This window comes from Syngnathoides biaculeatus, chromosome 16 (assembly GCF_019802595.1).
Source record: "Syngnathoides biaculeatus isolate LvHL_M chromosome 16, ASM1980259v1, whole genome shotgun sequence".
In the NCBI taxonomy this organism is placed as follows: domain Eukaryota; kingdom Metazoa; phylum Chordata; class Actinopteri; order Syngnathiformes; family Syngnathidae; genus Syngnathoides; species Syngnathoides biaculeatus.
The window spans coordinates 9,537,791-9,554,170 of NC_084655.1; the positions used below are offsets into that span (position 1 = coordinate 9,537,791).

Genomic DNA, 16,380 nt, shown 5'->3' on the forward strand with positions numbered 1-16,380 from the left:
TCACTCTACTGACAAAGAAAATAAGATTGTTTCATGTACTAAGCAGCTGGTACTTGCCAGAAGTTCCTGCAGCTCCTTCAATGTGTGCCTTTTGGTAGCCCAGCTAACTACTCTATGGTACTTAAGTGTAATTAGCAAAAAACATAAACCAACCAACCAACTGAGAAAAGAAAAAGTTTATTGAACACTTTCATTGCTTAAAAATAAGTTAAAACATCTATTTTTAGAAACTATATAGTGTAAGACGCAGAGTCAGCTGGATAAGCACACCCATTAACAAGTGAAAAAAGTGGTACAGAAAATTTGAAATGAGTCACTATTTGTATCTGTGTATGAGTTCAAAAAAATAAATATCCATACATTGCTATTCATAAATTGTACATAAGGGAATAATGTACATCTGAAATTTCCCACCACAAACATCTTACAACATTTAGTGAACATTTTCTGAGTGCAAAATACTTTTGAATTGGGTGGAAAAACTGTCCTTCATTTAAACAAAAAATTACATTCATACAAAATAAACCCCACACTCATTTATGATGTTCCAAGTTATAGAACGATGGAGAGGTAGTCACAAACCTGTAAGCAGAGTAAACAGAAAATATGATGCAAAGTTGTAGAAAATATTAGGAGGTGCTAAAAACCAAAACGCAGTACAATATCGGGACTTGTAATTTACAATGACCCGAAGTAACATTTCATGATTATAAACAGCACCACGGGAGTCACAATAAGAATTTGTTCTCGAGTCCCTACAGTTTTTCACTCGACTTTTATATTTATGGTCAAGAAGTGTTTTCATACAAATATTTACCATAAAATTTCTAAAAATATGACACCCTGAAGTTATTACTCAGGTTACGATCACTGAATTAAGTGCTGTACCTTGCAGCTTATGATCAGGTTAGGAGAGAAGTCAGAGTTTGACACCAGTGAAAAAACAGGGTTGTAATTGCAGCCTTCCATGTGCTCCAGGACCCTGGATTCCAGAAGATTCTGTACGACATCAGGGGTGATGTTCTTCTGAAACCAGTGTACAATAAATATAACAATTTCTGCAAAAACTTTAATCGAATTGAATTTACTTCAATTTTCACTCTTCCAGACACTGTGTTTAGAGGGAGCCACACACAAACATTTCTTCATATTCTCATTTGTTCAGGTGTTGAAATAGTTTGTTTTAATGTGGCATAAATTATGTGTGACAATCATTTGCCAAACATTTAGATTTTTTTTTTTTTTTTTTTAAATAGAGTAGACAAACCGTTGTATTTATGTGGAGTCCACATGGGCAGGAGATGAAATGGCTGTTGAAGTTCAAGCAGCTCCTGCCCGACATAAGGTTACAGTCAGTCCTAAACATTTCACAAAATACTTCATCCTCAACAAAAAGTATTATGTTGTACTTACATGTGGCAAATGGGACAAATAACATGAACCTCGTCCATTCCTTCCACAATGGAGGATAAATATTGCTGCTCTTCTTGTTGGTCTCTCTCATATTCTTCAATAATAGACATTTCTGAACAAAAGAGGGGAAATCATATATAGAGTTTACGGTGATTTGATCGGTGATATCGTATCGGACAATCATGAGAATTTTATGCTGAATGGCTGATCAGCTTTATTGTCAATTTACAGAGCTGATCAATGACTATGGACTATGTCTCTTGACAAAGTAATGTAAATAAGTGATATCTATCACCAGCCAATAAAGTTAAGAAAAAAAAAAAGTCAAAACTATGGAGGACAACGTGTGGATCAAACTACAAGACAAATTTGCTCTTTAAAAATTGCACAATGTCAGACTACTGCAATAAAATCTCGTATCTTGTACACTGCATCCCATTTTTTAATGATCATTGGGCTTATCTTGTCAATTCAAATGGGACTGTATACAGTCGTTACTGTGGTAATGACAACATGAGTGGATTGCCCCGACTGCATTATAAGAAGAAAATGGGAGGTGGAGGGAACATGTTGGTGGGGGTCCGGTGCTCAGGACAGGAGAGGATGTCCATCTAAGGCAGGGGTGCCCAGACTCTTTTACCCCAAGATCCACTGGGATGAACATTTCCTTGTTGGGGAACACTTGTTCAACATTGGTGACTATTCACCGTTGTGGCTCAACTACTCTGTTCTTGAATGCCTATTTTGTGTTAGCTATTTTATCGTGTTTTTGTTGATGTGTGTGAGATTAAATTATCAGAAACACAATACAACTGCCTTGTCGCATTTTGCTGGTTTGATCAAAGGGCTCTAAATTCACACGTAACAAAAGTAAATGAACAGATCATTTAAATAGACTCATTGCTCCATCTTGTGATCAAGTTGTTTTCTCAAGTAGTTTTCTTAAAACTCACTGATCGGCCCCAAAAATCCTAATCGTGTTAATCCTAATCATACAGTACACGATATAAATGAATGCCAAAGTGTGAAAAAATACCAAACCAATTCCAATGAAGGTGGGACGTTGTTAAAGCCACATTTAATTTAATACACTACAAAGACGATTTATTTAATATTCAAACTGATGAATTATTTTAAGCAAATCATTAACTTTAAATTTTATGGCTCCAACACGCGCCACAAAAACCTAGTACAGGGTCATATTTCCCACTTTGTTACGTCACTTTTTTTTTTTGTTTAAAACAACATTGAATAATTGCTTGGGAACTGAGGATACTAATTGTTGAAGCTTTGTAGGTGGAATTCTTTCACCATTCTTAATTGATGTACAACAACTGTTCAACAGCCGGGGTCTCCGTTGTATTTTATGGTTCATAATGCACGACACATTTCAGTCTGGTCTAGGTCTGGACAGCAGACAGGCAAGTCTAGTAGCCGCACTCTTTTACTATGAAGCCACGCTGTTCTAACGTGCAGAATGTGGTTTGGAATTGTCTGGCTAAAATAAGCAGGGGCATTTTGGGAACATGTTGCAGCCATAAAATTCAAAGTTAATGATTATTTGCTAAAAACAAAAGCTTCTCAGTTTGAACATTAAATATCTCATCCTTGAGTGTATCCAATTCAGTATAGGTTGAACAATATTTGCAAATCATTGTTTTCTCAAATCAAATGATAATAGAAAAGTTTAACAGTGGTGCCATCAGATATCGCTTGGCCTTTTACCACCTTTAAGTACAGTACCTGTTGCGTTAAAAGAAGACTGTGTCGAAACTAATAGGAATGGGAGCACACGTTAAAAGTTAGTAGATGAGGGTTCAGTGTTTCTTTTAATGCCACAGTTATCCATAGATTTCGCCAAGAAACATCTCTAAATTGGAAAAGTATTATCGAAATTCCTCTCTCGCTCAGACATTCCAATGAGCCTGGCTGGAAAAATGACAGCCAATCAGCGTTTGCCACGCCTGCAATGCTTCCTGTTCTGACCCCCCCCCCCCATTGCTCGTGGATCGCCATAAATAGTAACCAGGAAGTGATGTGTTCTGAGAGCCAGCAAAGCGAGTATCAAAGCGAGTTGATTCTCCATGTTATTACTATACCGACCAATGAGCAAACAAAATAAAAATAACAATGTACAATGTTCAAGCATTTGAGCCAGAACACACACAGGCGGAATTCTATGTGTTGGGAGGGATGTGGCGCTGACGAAGAACAACAACAGTCCCATGAAATGGACCGTGGAAATTTGATGCTTTTCTGAGTAGTTGGTTTAGATGTAGAGAATATATAGCAGGTGGCCAGACTTTTTTTTTTTTTTTAAACACCAAGTTGTACTTTTCAAGCAGCAAAACTTCTCGCGATCCACTAGCGTCAGGGGTTGGGGGTGGGCTGTTGCACGAGTGGATCGCTGTAAATAGTAACCGGCAAGTGTTACACGTATATAGCCATCCATCCATTTTCTTAGCCGCACCATGGTTGAAGGTATGCTGGAGCCTATCCCAGCTGGAGGCAGGTGACACACACGCAGACACGGGGAGAACATGGAAACTCCACACACAGAGGTCCAGGATTGGACAGCTGCGCCACCCTCATAACGTATGTTGTTGCTTATACAATACCAGCACGAGAGGATACAACATAGCGGCTAATAACCAGTAATGATTCAATGCGTGGAAATTTCCCCGCTGATGAATGAGCCTCAACTGTGACAGCCACAGCTTAATTCTGTCAGGTTCACCCCACGGGAAGTTAAAGGACAAATTTGGTGTGCGCTTTCTCAGTTTTGGTGCAGAACAAGTCGGCATCTTGGCTTAGCTAGAACGAATGGTCTATAATGCTAAGCACCAGCGACGTCAGGGGCGGGGTCAAGGATGTTTCTTTCAGTTTGGCTCTGAGAGCTGCCACATATCCAGATTTTGCTTGGATTTCAAATGTGTTCTTTATTTTCACGTGTTTTTTTCAATTAATGTCCAAAATATATGTAATAATAATATTCCTTCACATTGGAGGGCTTATTGTACATATGAGTTTTGGGGAGAGTCTTCCTTTAAGTACAGTACATGCAGCATTAATAGTGACGTGTCCTACTAAGAGACACAGAAAGGAGCAACTGGTTCTATTGAGTGTTTGCAGACCATCATTCCCTGTAATATTTATGACAAGAATAGTTTGTAACTGCAATGCACTTACCAGACAAGGTAATAGTTAGCCTAGCTACCTCTACGACTAACTGCAAAACTTGCGATTGTCAGTAGAAATATTTGTGTTCGTGTATGCAGTGCACTGTGTTGGTCATCTCAAATACACCACCCATAAGAGCAGCATACACACAGGAATAGTTTCCTCTCACATTTGAAAAAACTAAATAAAACAAAACAGAAGACATGTAAAATGGGTGTACGCACATAATCTAAATGGATAGGCTTCCAAGGTGAAGCGTGATTTTTTTTCTATCCTTAATTTATCCGATTGGTCTAAGGGTGGTGACGTCATCGGAAACCTACCCATTCTGGAAACTGTGTGTTGAATGGTTGAAAGAGTGCTGCATACAATACTGTTATCTTTTTTCATTTTGGGCCGCAGTTGTGAAACACATTACCGCAAGATAGGAGCTCCTGTTGGATTTCCTCCAAAAGTGCCAGTTCATCATTGTCCTTCATAACATTCCACATCTGTTTAGAAAATTGTCAGGGTTTTAAGATGTTAGTGCAACGTTGGGGTAATGAAGGGAAATAGCGATCGAACAATGATTGTATACCTCCACAACGCCCTCTGGACCCCAGAGGGATGGCAATCTCCAACCCACCGACTTCAGAGCAGTCCACTCCGCCTCCATGACTTCCTGCACGAGCAAAGAGGTTGTGGGGTCGCCGGACTTCGGGCCCTCACCCATCTTGCGATATCTGTCGAGCAACCTCGACCGGCTGCCCTTGAGTCTCTCTACACAGCGCTGTCAAAAATAAGAGGATAAACACGAAAGAACTATTTACTAGCGATGTCATTTCTGGCGTGCAAAGTAACAGTCCAGGCACTGCACCTTTCGGTATTCTTCTTTCCATGGTGGGGTTGTTCCTTTATAAAGCGAGCGATGTCTGTGTAAAGCGTCCATTTATAGGCACACTGTACGCAAACTACCTTGACGAACACCTTGTCCTGAAAGCGAGAGACACCCGCAAAAAGAAAGTAGAGCCGGTTATGATACAGCGACCCGGAAGTGAAAGTGTGCTGCCACGTATTGCATTGTGGGACATGAAGTATAAGACGCTGTCGGCAAAATATACGCTACGTAGATCAAAGTAACAGAGTAATTTCATGATGCCATCTTTTTTACTTTTTTCAGAAAAGGGATATTTTCGCTCGACAGTACACGAAAACATTTACCTGCGTAAATGAGGACTCTTTCAAATTGAGAAGTTCAACAGGAATAAATGACTTTAAATTCATCATGAGATTACCCTCATACAATTAATTCATTTTTGCATTGTTGGGCCTTCTCCTCTTGGAATTGTACTACACTTTACATTTAGAAATATTTTCAAGTTGATCACGATCAGTATTTATGTATTTATTTTGATAGAGGCAATGACGATATGAGAACGTGGCTCGTAAATGTCAAATGGGATTTTATTTTCATCCATCCATTTTCTGAGCCCCTTATCCTCGCTAGTGTTGCGGGAGAGAGCTTTTGCCTATCCCAGCTATCATCGGGCAGGAGGCGGGGTACACCGAGAACTGGTTGCCACCCAATCACAGGGCACATGGAGACAGACAACACGTACACAATTACAATCACACTTGGGGGCAATTTAAAGTCTCCAATTAATCCATGTTTTGGGGATGTGGGAGGAAACTGGAGTGCCCGAAGGAAACTGGAGTGCCCGGAGAAAACCAACACGGGCACGGGGAGAACATACAAACTCCACATAGGCGGGGCCGGGATTTGAAACCCGGTCCTCGGAGCTGTGAGGCCAATGCTCTAACCAGTTGGTGCACCATGCCAACCTATAAAGCATATATTTCAAAATCATTGCATAATAAATTCATGGTATGCACTACCATTTCTATGATTAGAGTGACAGGTTTGTCAATAAATACTAATGTTAGAGTTTTTGCTCAAGAGTACATGCTAACAGTGTTCGTGTCTAGCCGAACTGGTCAAGAATAAATTTATCTGTATAATAAAAAAAAAAAAAAAAAATTGGGCACGGTGGCACAGCTGATGAGCATCGTCCTCACAATTCTGAGGAATGGGATTCAACCCTGGCCCGCCTGTGTGGAGTTTGCATGTTCTCCCTGTGCTTGCGTGGGTTTTCTCCGGGCACTCTGGTTTCCTACCACATCTCAAAAACATGCATTAATTGGAGACTTTAAATTGCCCCTGGGTGTGATTGTGAGCACGACTGTTGTCTGTCTCCATGTGCCCTGCGATTGGCTGGCAACCAGTTCAGGGTTTACCCCGCCTCCTGCCCAATGATGGCAGGCATTGACTCGTGGACTACCATGACCCTTATACGGATAAGCAGCTCAGGCAATGGATGGATTAGAAAAAAATTGAAAAACTGAGATATGAAAATATAGTTTTCTGTTTCTGTGAGTAACAGAGTGAGTGTCACTGCATAGTGAGAGAACTTAGGTTGATCCCTATCCAACTGAGTCATCAAGCTCACTTTTTTTCTCCTTTTCTAGTCGGCTAAGAAGGATTTTATGCTGAGAGATGTAGCTTCACGGCACAAATGTCTGATCACAATGCATTTTTTAACAATTAGATGGAAGACATATCACCAGATCATTCACCAAAAAGTTGATTTCAATCTTATTTTATCTTATTATTTTGTAGGATGCTTCAAGAGTAATTTGTTATGGAGGAAGAGGGGTTCATTTCATTTGTTGAATTAATTACAAATTTAGTGTTGTGTTTAAGCATATGGTTGATGGATGAAAGTCATTTCAATCATGTTAATATACTCTTTAATTTGTTCACAGTTTCCTGCATGCAAACATGTTGTGCTTTCAGAGCTGGATTTACTTATTTAATTTAATTACATTTATTTTGTCCTGCCTCTCTCTGTTGGTGTTTTAGGGCAATTATTTTCCTGCGAAATCCAAATCTCTCATGCAATAGGTAGATCTCCGTCTGTAGGAAGTATAGTTTTCGTAAACAACATCCATGCCTAGAAAGAAAATGTTGGCAGTAAAGACAAAGCGAGCAATCTCATTGTGGTTCGTCAAACTAAACTTCATTATAGCTCGTGTATGTCACAATATTCCAATAATTGTAATATTAATATTGTAATGTAAATATTTCACACATATTATCTGGAAGTGAGGAACAGCAACAAGTTCAGTCTTCAATACTATGATTTAATTTGGGAAAATGTTCTGACCGTTTTGAATGTGTTAAATTGTGCACTTGAGGACCTGATGTTTGAATTTATTTTCATTTTCTAATTTTATGGATATTGGCGACAGAAGACATCAATATTTCTCGTGGTGGTTGAAACTGAAGTTTGTACGCTGCATTTAAGAAAAGTCTCAAAGTGTAGGGATTTGCGAGTTTGGACCCTACGCGTGTTCACGAATCGAGGAAGAGATGACCAACGATTAGAAAAGGTTAACAGCAAATGGATTTATTACAAAGGAATGTGGAATACAGATGTCCGGGTCTTATCTAGGTATCTGCCGCACACGAGATGTGTGTCTTCTGGCAGGATAGCCAAAGAAGAAGACAAAAGCTGCCCAGTAACACAGGGCTTTTATATGTATGGGTCCATGGTAAAAGTGGCTAACCCCCCACCCTCACCCCACCACCACCCCGCAGTCTGGTCCTGGGCTGGGATGGTAACTTTCCGCTCCTTATCTGGTGTCGTTTGGCTCCATGGCAACGCCTGGGAGAGGAGGATGGCGCCAGCTGGTTTTCTGCATACAAAGATCAACGACAACCACCGGCTCCACAACACATCCTTGTCTGATTAGCAAATGGGCAACACTTTATCCGGTGATTAAATGTATAATGTCATATTTAAGCAAATAATAAAAATGCAATAAAAGTTAAATAGTCTTCAAGATGCAGTGCAATGTTTATGGATAGGATTGCATGTATTTACGTGACAGCACTAATTTGTATGTAGTACACTACAGCTACAAGTACATTTCAGTATACTGTAAAAGAGTTATTTTAGGTTTCCCAGCAGAAAATACCCCACAATTCTGGACTGACCAACACAGTGGAGGTGGGGAACATTAATTAATACTCTGCATGGGTTCATCTTCCTCTGCCTGTCACCACTTCCTCCTCCTCCTCCCCCTCCTCATCCAGAGCCGTTCCGATACATCAGCACCTCGGACAGCGGATGGGTTCTGATCGGCCGGACCCAGTGAACTGCCAATGACTTCATCCGCCTGCCTGCAACACAGGCGGCGAGGCGCTGTGCTGCCTGAGCAGCAGCAGCACCAGCGGCGGCCGCGGCGGCTTCAGCATCCTCTGTGCAACCAATCAAAAAACGGGATTTACCTTCCCTATCCAACCCAAATAACTCTAGACTCCCGCATCAAATCTCTCTCTCTCTCTCTCTCTCTCTCTCTCTTTCTCTCTCTCGGAATTACATCGCAAAGGGGAGACGCTGACGTCTATTTTTGGAATTTACAGATGTAATTTTCTCCTTATTTCTTTTAGTTTCACGCATTAAATGTGGCTCCATTTAGTGTCGCGATCCTTACGCGGTGTGAGCCTCATATATCTGGGGCATTAATTACCGCGACCGTGTAGATTTTCGCGTCTCAATGGACGACGTTTTCCGATTTGCCATCCAGAACATTTGGCTGTTGTGTTCTGAGTATTTCTATTCCCTCGAGTCCCATTTGATTTTTTTTGTTTTAGAGATGAAATAGGGGAAAACAGTTCGCCCACGGGGACGAGACAGAATCTGGGCCTGTAGCGTGGGGCTTTTCACGGACTGGATCACGGCGAGTTGCGGGGAAACCCGAAGAAAAGGTCTGGAATTGCAGCAAGACGGTCACAAGCCTCCATGGATCGTGCAAGAAGAGTCAATTAAACATCAGGTAGGAATGCGATGCCGTTTTTTCATCATTGAGCAACAACTCATCATCACCCAATAATTACTCGTAATTCAGCAATATAAACACACCGATGCACAATACAGGCTGTATTGGACCTACGCCGTGCAGGTTTACATGTCCCCTCGGTCAAATAGTTCATAAAAGCAACGCAGCAAGCGTTCATTGCGGCACTATTCTTTTACATTATGTATGTGTGACACAACGTGATGCTTCTGTTAAGCGTTGTGCTAAAATAGAAGGCGGGGTGGCTTGTTTTCAAGGCTTCCATTTTGAAGCTAAGATGGATGCTTGCGCACATTTTCTTTCGCATGCATCCGTGGCCCATCTATTCTTATATAATAACGTTGAGCACTGCAGCCCTGTGCTATGGACAACTGAGACGCAGTAAGATAGCATAGCCTCGTGCATACACCTTGAACTATCGTACAGGTGAAGGTTCAACCCGAATTGAATCTATTTTATGGATTGCATGTGCAAGAGTTTTTTTTTTTAAACACCAATGCATCCATTTTCTATGATTCACCCCACCCCCGACCTCACCCCCTGAGCAAAAGGCAAATTACAGCCACCCTGGAAAGCTCGCCTTACAATCCCAGGAAAACATACAACCATGTCCTCTCACAGGCACGTTGGTGACTGGAGTTGAACGCACACAGTGATCATTTTTTCATCAATCAATCAGCAGGCAGGCTCCGATGTGACAGCTGCACTCCTCCACACACTCATTACACAGTGCAGTGCCATTATGGAGCCCATTTAAAGAAGTTCCATTTGCATAAAATGCTCACTCAAGTAGCAATTGCTGAGTATGTAGTGGTTTACTCACTTGACATCAGTGCGGACAGTGAGGGTTCCATTCCCACTAACCGCATTTTGGCAATCGCACATAAGGACGACTGCCATTATGGACCAGATTTATTTATATATGCATTTATTCATTTGATCAATCAGACATCAATATGACATCTACCATTTATTACCAAATGACAGATTCATGACCAACATCATACCATTTTTAGTGAATCATTGATTTTTTTGGTGGTAATTTTTTTTTTTTTTTTTTTTTTTTTTTTAAGCACAGCACAGTGGGATAGTGGCTTGCACATTAGCCTCACAGTCCAGACAAAGGTCCAGGTTGGAAACTCGGCTCAGGCCCTCAGTGCTGCGTTTGTGTGTCTTGCTTATGCTTGCAAGGGGTTTTCTGGCCTCTTCCCACATTCCCAAAACACGTGTGTTAGATTAATTAAAAACCCTAAATTGTAGATAGGAATGTATATGCATGTGAGTGTTAGTTGTCAATCTCTACACAGTATGTGTGTAGTCCACCTTTCTCCAACAGTCAGATGAGATGACCTCCATGCTTCCCATGACCATGAAAATTTAGAGAAAAGGGAGGATTATTTGTCTGTATTATTGTATATTATTGGAGCTACTGTATGTTGTGAACATAGGTAATTAATTAGTTGAAATCATCAGATAAATTCACACGAGACCATTGCATATTTATCTTGTCAATCAAGACTAAAAGCAGCATCTGTCATGATAGGGTTAACCATCAAAACTCACTGAAAATGTGTATTTAACAGTGAGAGGAAGTGTGTAAAATGCGCTATGTACTGTAAATAAACATGCATTTCATTGCTATAATTCCCATATTGACATTGTGAATTGACTGTACAATGATAACCCTGTGGAGATTAACTATACAGTATACACAAATATAAGACTATATTAAAAATAGCAGGATTTAAAATATTCTCTTAAATCTTCCTTTCACTTGATTATCCTGGAAGGGCTGGAGGCTGCTCAGTTGTCATGGTAACTATAAGACTGTGAATCTCAGCGAAAGCAGCTATCTACTGTACTGTTGGAAGACAATCCGAGTCAAATATTAGGATTTCGTTTCATAGCTCAGAGGGAAAATGGCGGATTTTTTTGTCTGTAAGTGTTCCAGCAGTCAAACATTCGATGTGTATTGATACATTCATGTCGACAAACATTGGTGCCCCAAGGCTGGCAATAAAAAGAAACACTTTTTTTCCCGACTGTCTGGCATGAAATGATTTTCCTGTTTTAGGTTAAACAGGATTACTAATCATTTGTATTTGCTACATGCCAAAATATTGGGAGGAATATATACTGTACATGTATTTATATATTTATACTCTATGTACTGAAAACTCAGATTTGTGGTCAACTCAAAGGATGAGCATATATAATTTAAATTGGTTTATTTTGGGAGGCACGATGGCGCATGGAAAGCATTAGCGTTACATTTCCGAGGACCCGGGTTCAATCCCGACCCCGCCTGTGTGGAGTTTGCATATTTTCCCCGTGCCTGCGTGGGTTTTCTCCAAACACTCCGGTTTCCTCCCACCTCCCCAAAACATGCAACATAAATTGGACACTCTAAATTGCCCCGAGGTGTGATTGTGAGTGCGACTGTTGTCTGTCTCTATGTGCCCTGCGATTGGCTGGCAAGCAGTTCAGGGTGTACCTTGCCTCCTGCCTGTTGAAAGCTGGGATAGGCTCCAGCGCTCCCGTGACCCTTGTGAGAATAAGTGGCTAAGAAAATGGATGGATGGATTTATTTTGTTGACAGTATTTGTTAATTAGGATTATAGTGAAGTTTTTCATGTGCAATCTTATTGGAAGTTGAGTATACTCATCTCGCTCCACAGTGTACTTAGCAAGCTTAGTCAAATCAATGGGTTGGCAGTAATTGCGATTACTTTGAAATGTATATGTTTTTTAGCCATCCTGTGTGTATTTGGGCATGATAGCGATCTTATATCAAGACTTCTTTCTTCTTTTCTGCTTACAGATTCACAAAGGTGAGTCACTTTGGCTCTTTTCCCAACAAGGAGGTTTCCTCTCACTACTCCGAACCACCAGTGCTGCGTCACGCTGCTGACCCTCGCCAGGCAACATGGGTACAGTGCTGTCCCTCTCCCCGAGCTACCGCAAAGCAGCCCTGTTTGAGGACGGGCCAGCTACAGTGGGTCACTATACAGCAGTCCAGAACAGCAAGAACGCTAAGGATGCTGCGGCAGCTGCTACCAAATCCCTCAAACGCCCCTCCATCATCAGCGTGCTCCCATGGAAACGTATTGTGGCCGCATCAGCCAAGAGAAAGGGCTCCAAGAAGCTGCAGTCCGACGGCGGCGACAGCGGGAAAGGATGCTCGCCAGACGCAGATGACGTCATCACCTCTAATTCGGCCTCGAACAGCTTGAACCTGAAGAAGTCTCAGTCCTGTGCAAATCTTTCCTCTTATTCTTCCAGCCAGGATCACTCGGCCACCACCTTGACTACCTCCTCCCACCTCCCGACCTCCAAGACCCTGATTAACGTAGCTACTGTCGCTGCCAAAAAGAATTCCCTCACTGGATCTGGCATTCAACCTTCAGCTGCAGTCGGTACACCAAAGCGTGTCATTGTTCAGGTAACAACTTTTTCTTTATGGTTCATCCTCAGCGGCTGAGCTGACTCACTTTTAACCGTTCAATAACTTTGCATTCCTGAATTATTGGGAATAAAACATTTACAGAGTTTGTTCTTTATGGAAAATAGTGTGTTGATATCGTACGTAGCAGTACTTTTATCGATTTACCCATCTACGAATTAAATATTTTTAAAACACATTTACTGCCATTGACGGGTTTAAATGTCAAATATCCATGTTAACTGGGAAGGCTAGTAGTGCCAAAAAAGCTGCAAATCAAAATCAAATTTACCACTGATGACTAACTGCAGTGTTGAGGTTAGAACTAGTCAATCCCGAGTAGGATATTTTACTTCCGAGCACTTTTGAATGCAGAATGTCTCCGACTAGGTGGCACTAGTGCCATCCCCTGTGCTTCTCACAGCCGAAAGCACACAGGTGTCAAACTCCAGGCTTGGGGACCAGATCTGGCCCGCAATGTCACTTTATGTGGCCCACAAAAAAATGTACATTTTTTTCAAATTTTTCTTGGAAGCAATGACAGTAAATATTCTAATTCCAAATGGATCTATTGTTTTCATTAAGACAACAAAATTGTATCGAAATTCTAATTTTAACAATACTGTACATTTCCTTTACAACAAATCACTTCCCACTTACTGTAAACATTTTCCGAGCACAACTTTCCCTAAATTCTTATTTCAGATTCAGTTAGTTTTTAATAAAATTTAGAACGATGAGTTTCATGGGCAGTTGTGTATACTTTAAGTAATGATACAATGAGGTGACTATACATTTACTGGGGATGTTTTTCCCAGACTTCTGAGGGAGTAATTAACCAAATGTCTGTTAATAGAATTTAATTTCGTACCCCTGTTCTATAGCACTGTAAACACACCACATCCTATCCTTTGGGTTGGGTTAATGCATGAATGAAAAAAGGAAAAAAAAAGTGAATTATAATACTCAGGGGAATGTCATACTGTTTTATCACTACCAGATTGCTAAATTGTTGTATTCCCCTTCACCCTCTCTTGATCCCACCTGACAGGCTTCCACCAGTGAGCTGATGCGCAGCCTGGGCGAATTCCTGTGCCGCCGCTGTTACCGTCTAAAGCGTCTCTCGCCGACCGATCCTGTGCTGTGGCTGCGCAGCGTCGACCGCTCCCTTCTCCTTCAGGGCTGGCAGGATCAAGGCTTCATCACGCCGGCCAACGTGGTCTTCCTCTACATGTTGTGCCGCGACGTCGTCTCCGCCGAGGTAGCCTCGGAGCGTGAGCTGCAGGCCTCGCTGCTCACGTGCCTCTACCTGTCCTACTCCTACATGGGCAACGAGATCTCCTACCCGCTGAAGCCCTTCTTGGTCGAGGCCGAGAAGGAGGCCTTTTGGGACCGCTGCCTGGAGATCATCAACCGCATGAGCGGTAAGATGCTTCAGATCAACACCGACCCGCACTTCTTCACCCAGGTGTTTGCTGATCTGAAGAACGAGAGCAAGAAAGAAGACGAGAAGACCAAACTCTTTATAGGTCTTGACCGATAAAAGGACGTTTGAAGGAGGAGAAAGGAAAAGATGGATGTGGGTATTGAGGGGGTTGATAGGTAGATGACAAGTGGACGACTGTAATGCAGTGTAAAGCTACTTTGGAACAATGGTGTTGTCTGGCATCTCTAATGATTTATGGTACTGTACACCAATCTGTTATTGTAGACGAGGAGCCACAGAGTCTCACGAGGCACCGATATACAAGACGACAGTCTCATTTAAATGCAGCAATTATTATTACGTGTTTTAAACACTTCAATTATTATGATCTACTTGGGGGATTAAATTGTCACTGATGACCTTGGTGCCAGTGGATATTTAGAGAGCTCAAAAGCAAAATCTTACAATCTCGCTGGCTAGGTATATTTTTGGCCAAAGTGGTTGTTAAATTTGACATTAACGAAGACTCAGGTCGTGCCAAAGCCGTTTTTGTGTTTGATATTTGAGAAAGAAAAGAAATGGCAGCTTCCAATCCTGTTCAAGTGTCAGCGATAGTGTTTTTCTTTTTAAGTCAAAGAAATTAGAAACGCCAGACAACATTCATTTATTATAAGTTAAGCTAAAAAATATAAACATAAAAATACAGGATATTGATACCACGTTGCATGAGTTCACATCATATGTCATTGCACATGGCCACGTGCTTATTGCCAACTCCACTTAACCTTATTCCTATTGTCATCTCTCAGCTTATTGCACTCATCAACACCGGTTGTGAGGCCCACGGTTGACACTTCAAAAGTATACGATCAAAAATCACATCTGTATTAGATATTATAGTGGAGGCATCGTACGTAAAAAAGGTATTAGTCAAAGGTGCTTGGAATTCATACAGAAAGAGCACACATGTAGTCAGCAAAACGGCCAACGGTAAATTGTTGACAAAAAAAAACAAAAAAAAAAAAAACGACCAGAATGCATCACTGAACCCTCCCATGCATATCCTGAATGGGGTTTTGTATATTAACTCTCCATATTCCTGCACTTTGTCCTAAAGGTCCATATTGGTGCTGTCTTGAATGGTAACAGGAAAGAAAGGCTTTAAATTTTATACAGAAGTGTGAAAGTCAGGAAGAAAATGTTGTTAGTCACTGGCCTGTTTGACCATCAGCTGAAAATTCAAGTAGACATCCCCTCTTTTTCCCCCTAAATGCTGCCACCGCTTTTACTGTTTCTGAAACTGCCCCTTACTCATATGTCCATTTCTAGCTTTCATAGACCCTATAAAATGATGGATGTGGATGCAGATTAAATTCTAACATTATATATTTTCCCGCCAAATTTACTTATTTAAAGATGTGCGAGTTAGAGCAGGTTGTTTTGTCAATAACGTTCTATATGAACAAAAGTATAAGGTTGGCAAAAAAAAAAAAAAAAAAAAGGAATTAAACCTGACATTTGGCTCCCCGTTGGAACAGCTTTTCTTTCACGTTCTACAGCAATTTGTGGGAGCGAGTGTGGTAATTTTGCAGGAACAATTAAGCTTTAGTGCAAGTAAAAAGTCTAGTCCACCCCTGAAATTTGTGAACTTTAGTCCATACTCATACCATATTCATACTCGCCACCGTGTATAGCACTCGGAAGGTAGTCAAACTGTACATCATTTCCTCCTGCATCACTTTAACACAGTCTATGCTTTTGACACCGACATACACACATATTCCCCTCTGAGCTTGACTCATTCAGCAAATTGCATGCTTGCGTGTACAGCGTCATAGGCATGCAGTTTTTGGCTGACCATTTGCAGAGCACAAGGGCTCAAAAAGAAACTGCTGGTCATGGCATGTGGTTATCTGCACACAACGTGTGAAGATTGCTGTACTACCCCGGTCAACGCTGAGGCAGGGTTGCGATTCACTTCAAAATCTGGAAACATAGTAGCTGCTTTTATATCACGAAT

The 16,380-nt window shown here is 41.2% G+C and overlaps 2 protein-coding genes across 3 annotated transcripts; one reads left to right on the forward strand and one right to left on the reverse strand.

Moving 5' to 3' along the window:
- Positions 1–161: 161 nt before the first annotated feature.
- On the reverse strand, positions 162–5,645 carry rpain (RPA interacting protein). 2 transcript variants are annotated; one of them, XM_061847259.1, is made up of 7 exons: positions 5,450–5,645; positions 5,171–5,362; positions 5,012–5,084; positions 1,414–1,525; positions 1,268–1,331; positions 889–1,023; positions 162–582 (listed from the first exon to the last, which is right to left on the reverse strand). In XM_061847259.1, exons 1-7 carry the CDS (start codon positions 5,519–5,521, stop codon positions 553–555), a joined length of 678 nt encoding a protein of 225 aa, XP_061703243.1. In that variant the 5' UTR covers positions 5,522–5,645; the 3' UTR covers positions 162–552. The 2 variants fall into 2 exon arrangements, with proteins under 2 accessions (XP_061703243.1, XP_061703242.1); XM_061847258.1 differs by having other exon boundaries at positions 889–1,026.
- A 6,773-nt stretch (positions 5,646–12,418) lies between these two features.
- LOC133514721 (cyclin-dependent kinase 5 activator 1-like) lies at positions 12,419–14,516 on the forward strand. The gene is made up of 2 exons (XM_061846616.1): positions 12,419–12,934; positions 13,986–14,516. Exons 1-2 carry the CDS (start codon positions 12,419–12,421, stop codon positions 14,475–14,477), a joined length of 1,008 nt encoding a protein of 335 aa, XP_061702600.1. The 3' UTR covers positions 14,478–14,516.
- Positions 14,517–16,380: the final 1,864 nt, after the last annotated feature.

What these genes read in the sequence shown, in the direction of transcription:
- rpain (XM_061847258.1), bottom strand. Translation starts at nt 5,521, where the DNA reads ATGGACGCTTTACACAGACATCGCTCGCTTTATAAAGGAACAACCCCA. An exon ending in GGAAAGAAGAATACCGAAAG is followed by an intron (nt 5,363 to 5,449) that starts GTGCAGTGCCTG and finishes TATTTTTGACAG; the next exon opens with CGCTGTGTAGAGAGACTCAA. An exon ending in ACCTGATCATAAGCTGCAAG is followed by an intron (nt 583 to 888) that starts GTACAGCACTTA and finishes CTCTGCTTACAG; the next exon opens with GTTTGTGACTACCTCTCCAT.
- LOC133514721 (XM_061846616.1), top strand. Translation starts at nt 12,419, where the DNA reads ATGGGTACAGTGCTGTCCCTCTCCCCGAGCTACCGCAAAGCAGCCCTG. An exon ending in CAAAGCGTGTCATTGTTCAG is followed by an intron (nt 12,935 to 13,985) that starts GTAACAACTTTT and finishes CCCACCTGACAG; the next exon opens with GCTTCCACCAGTGAGCTGAT.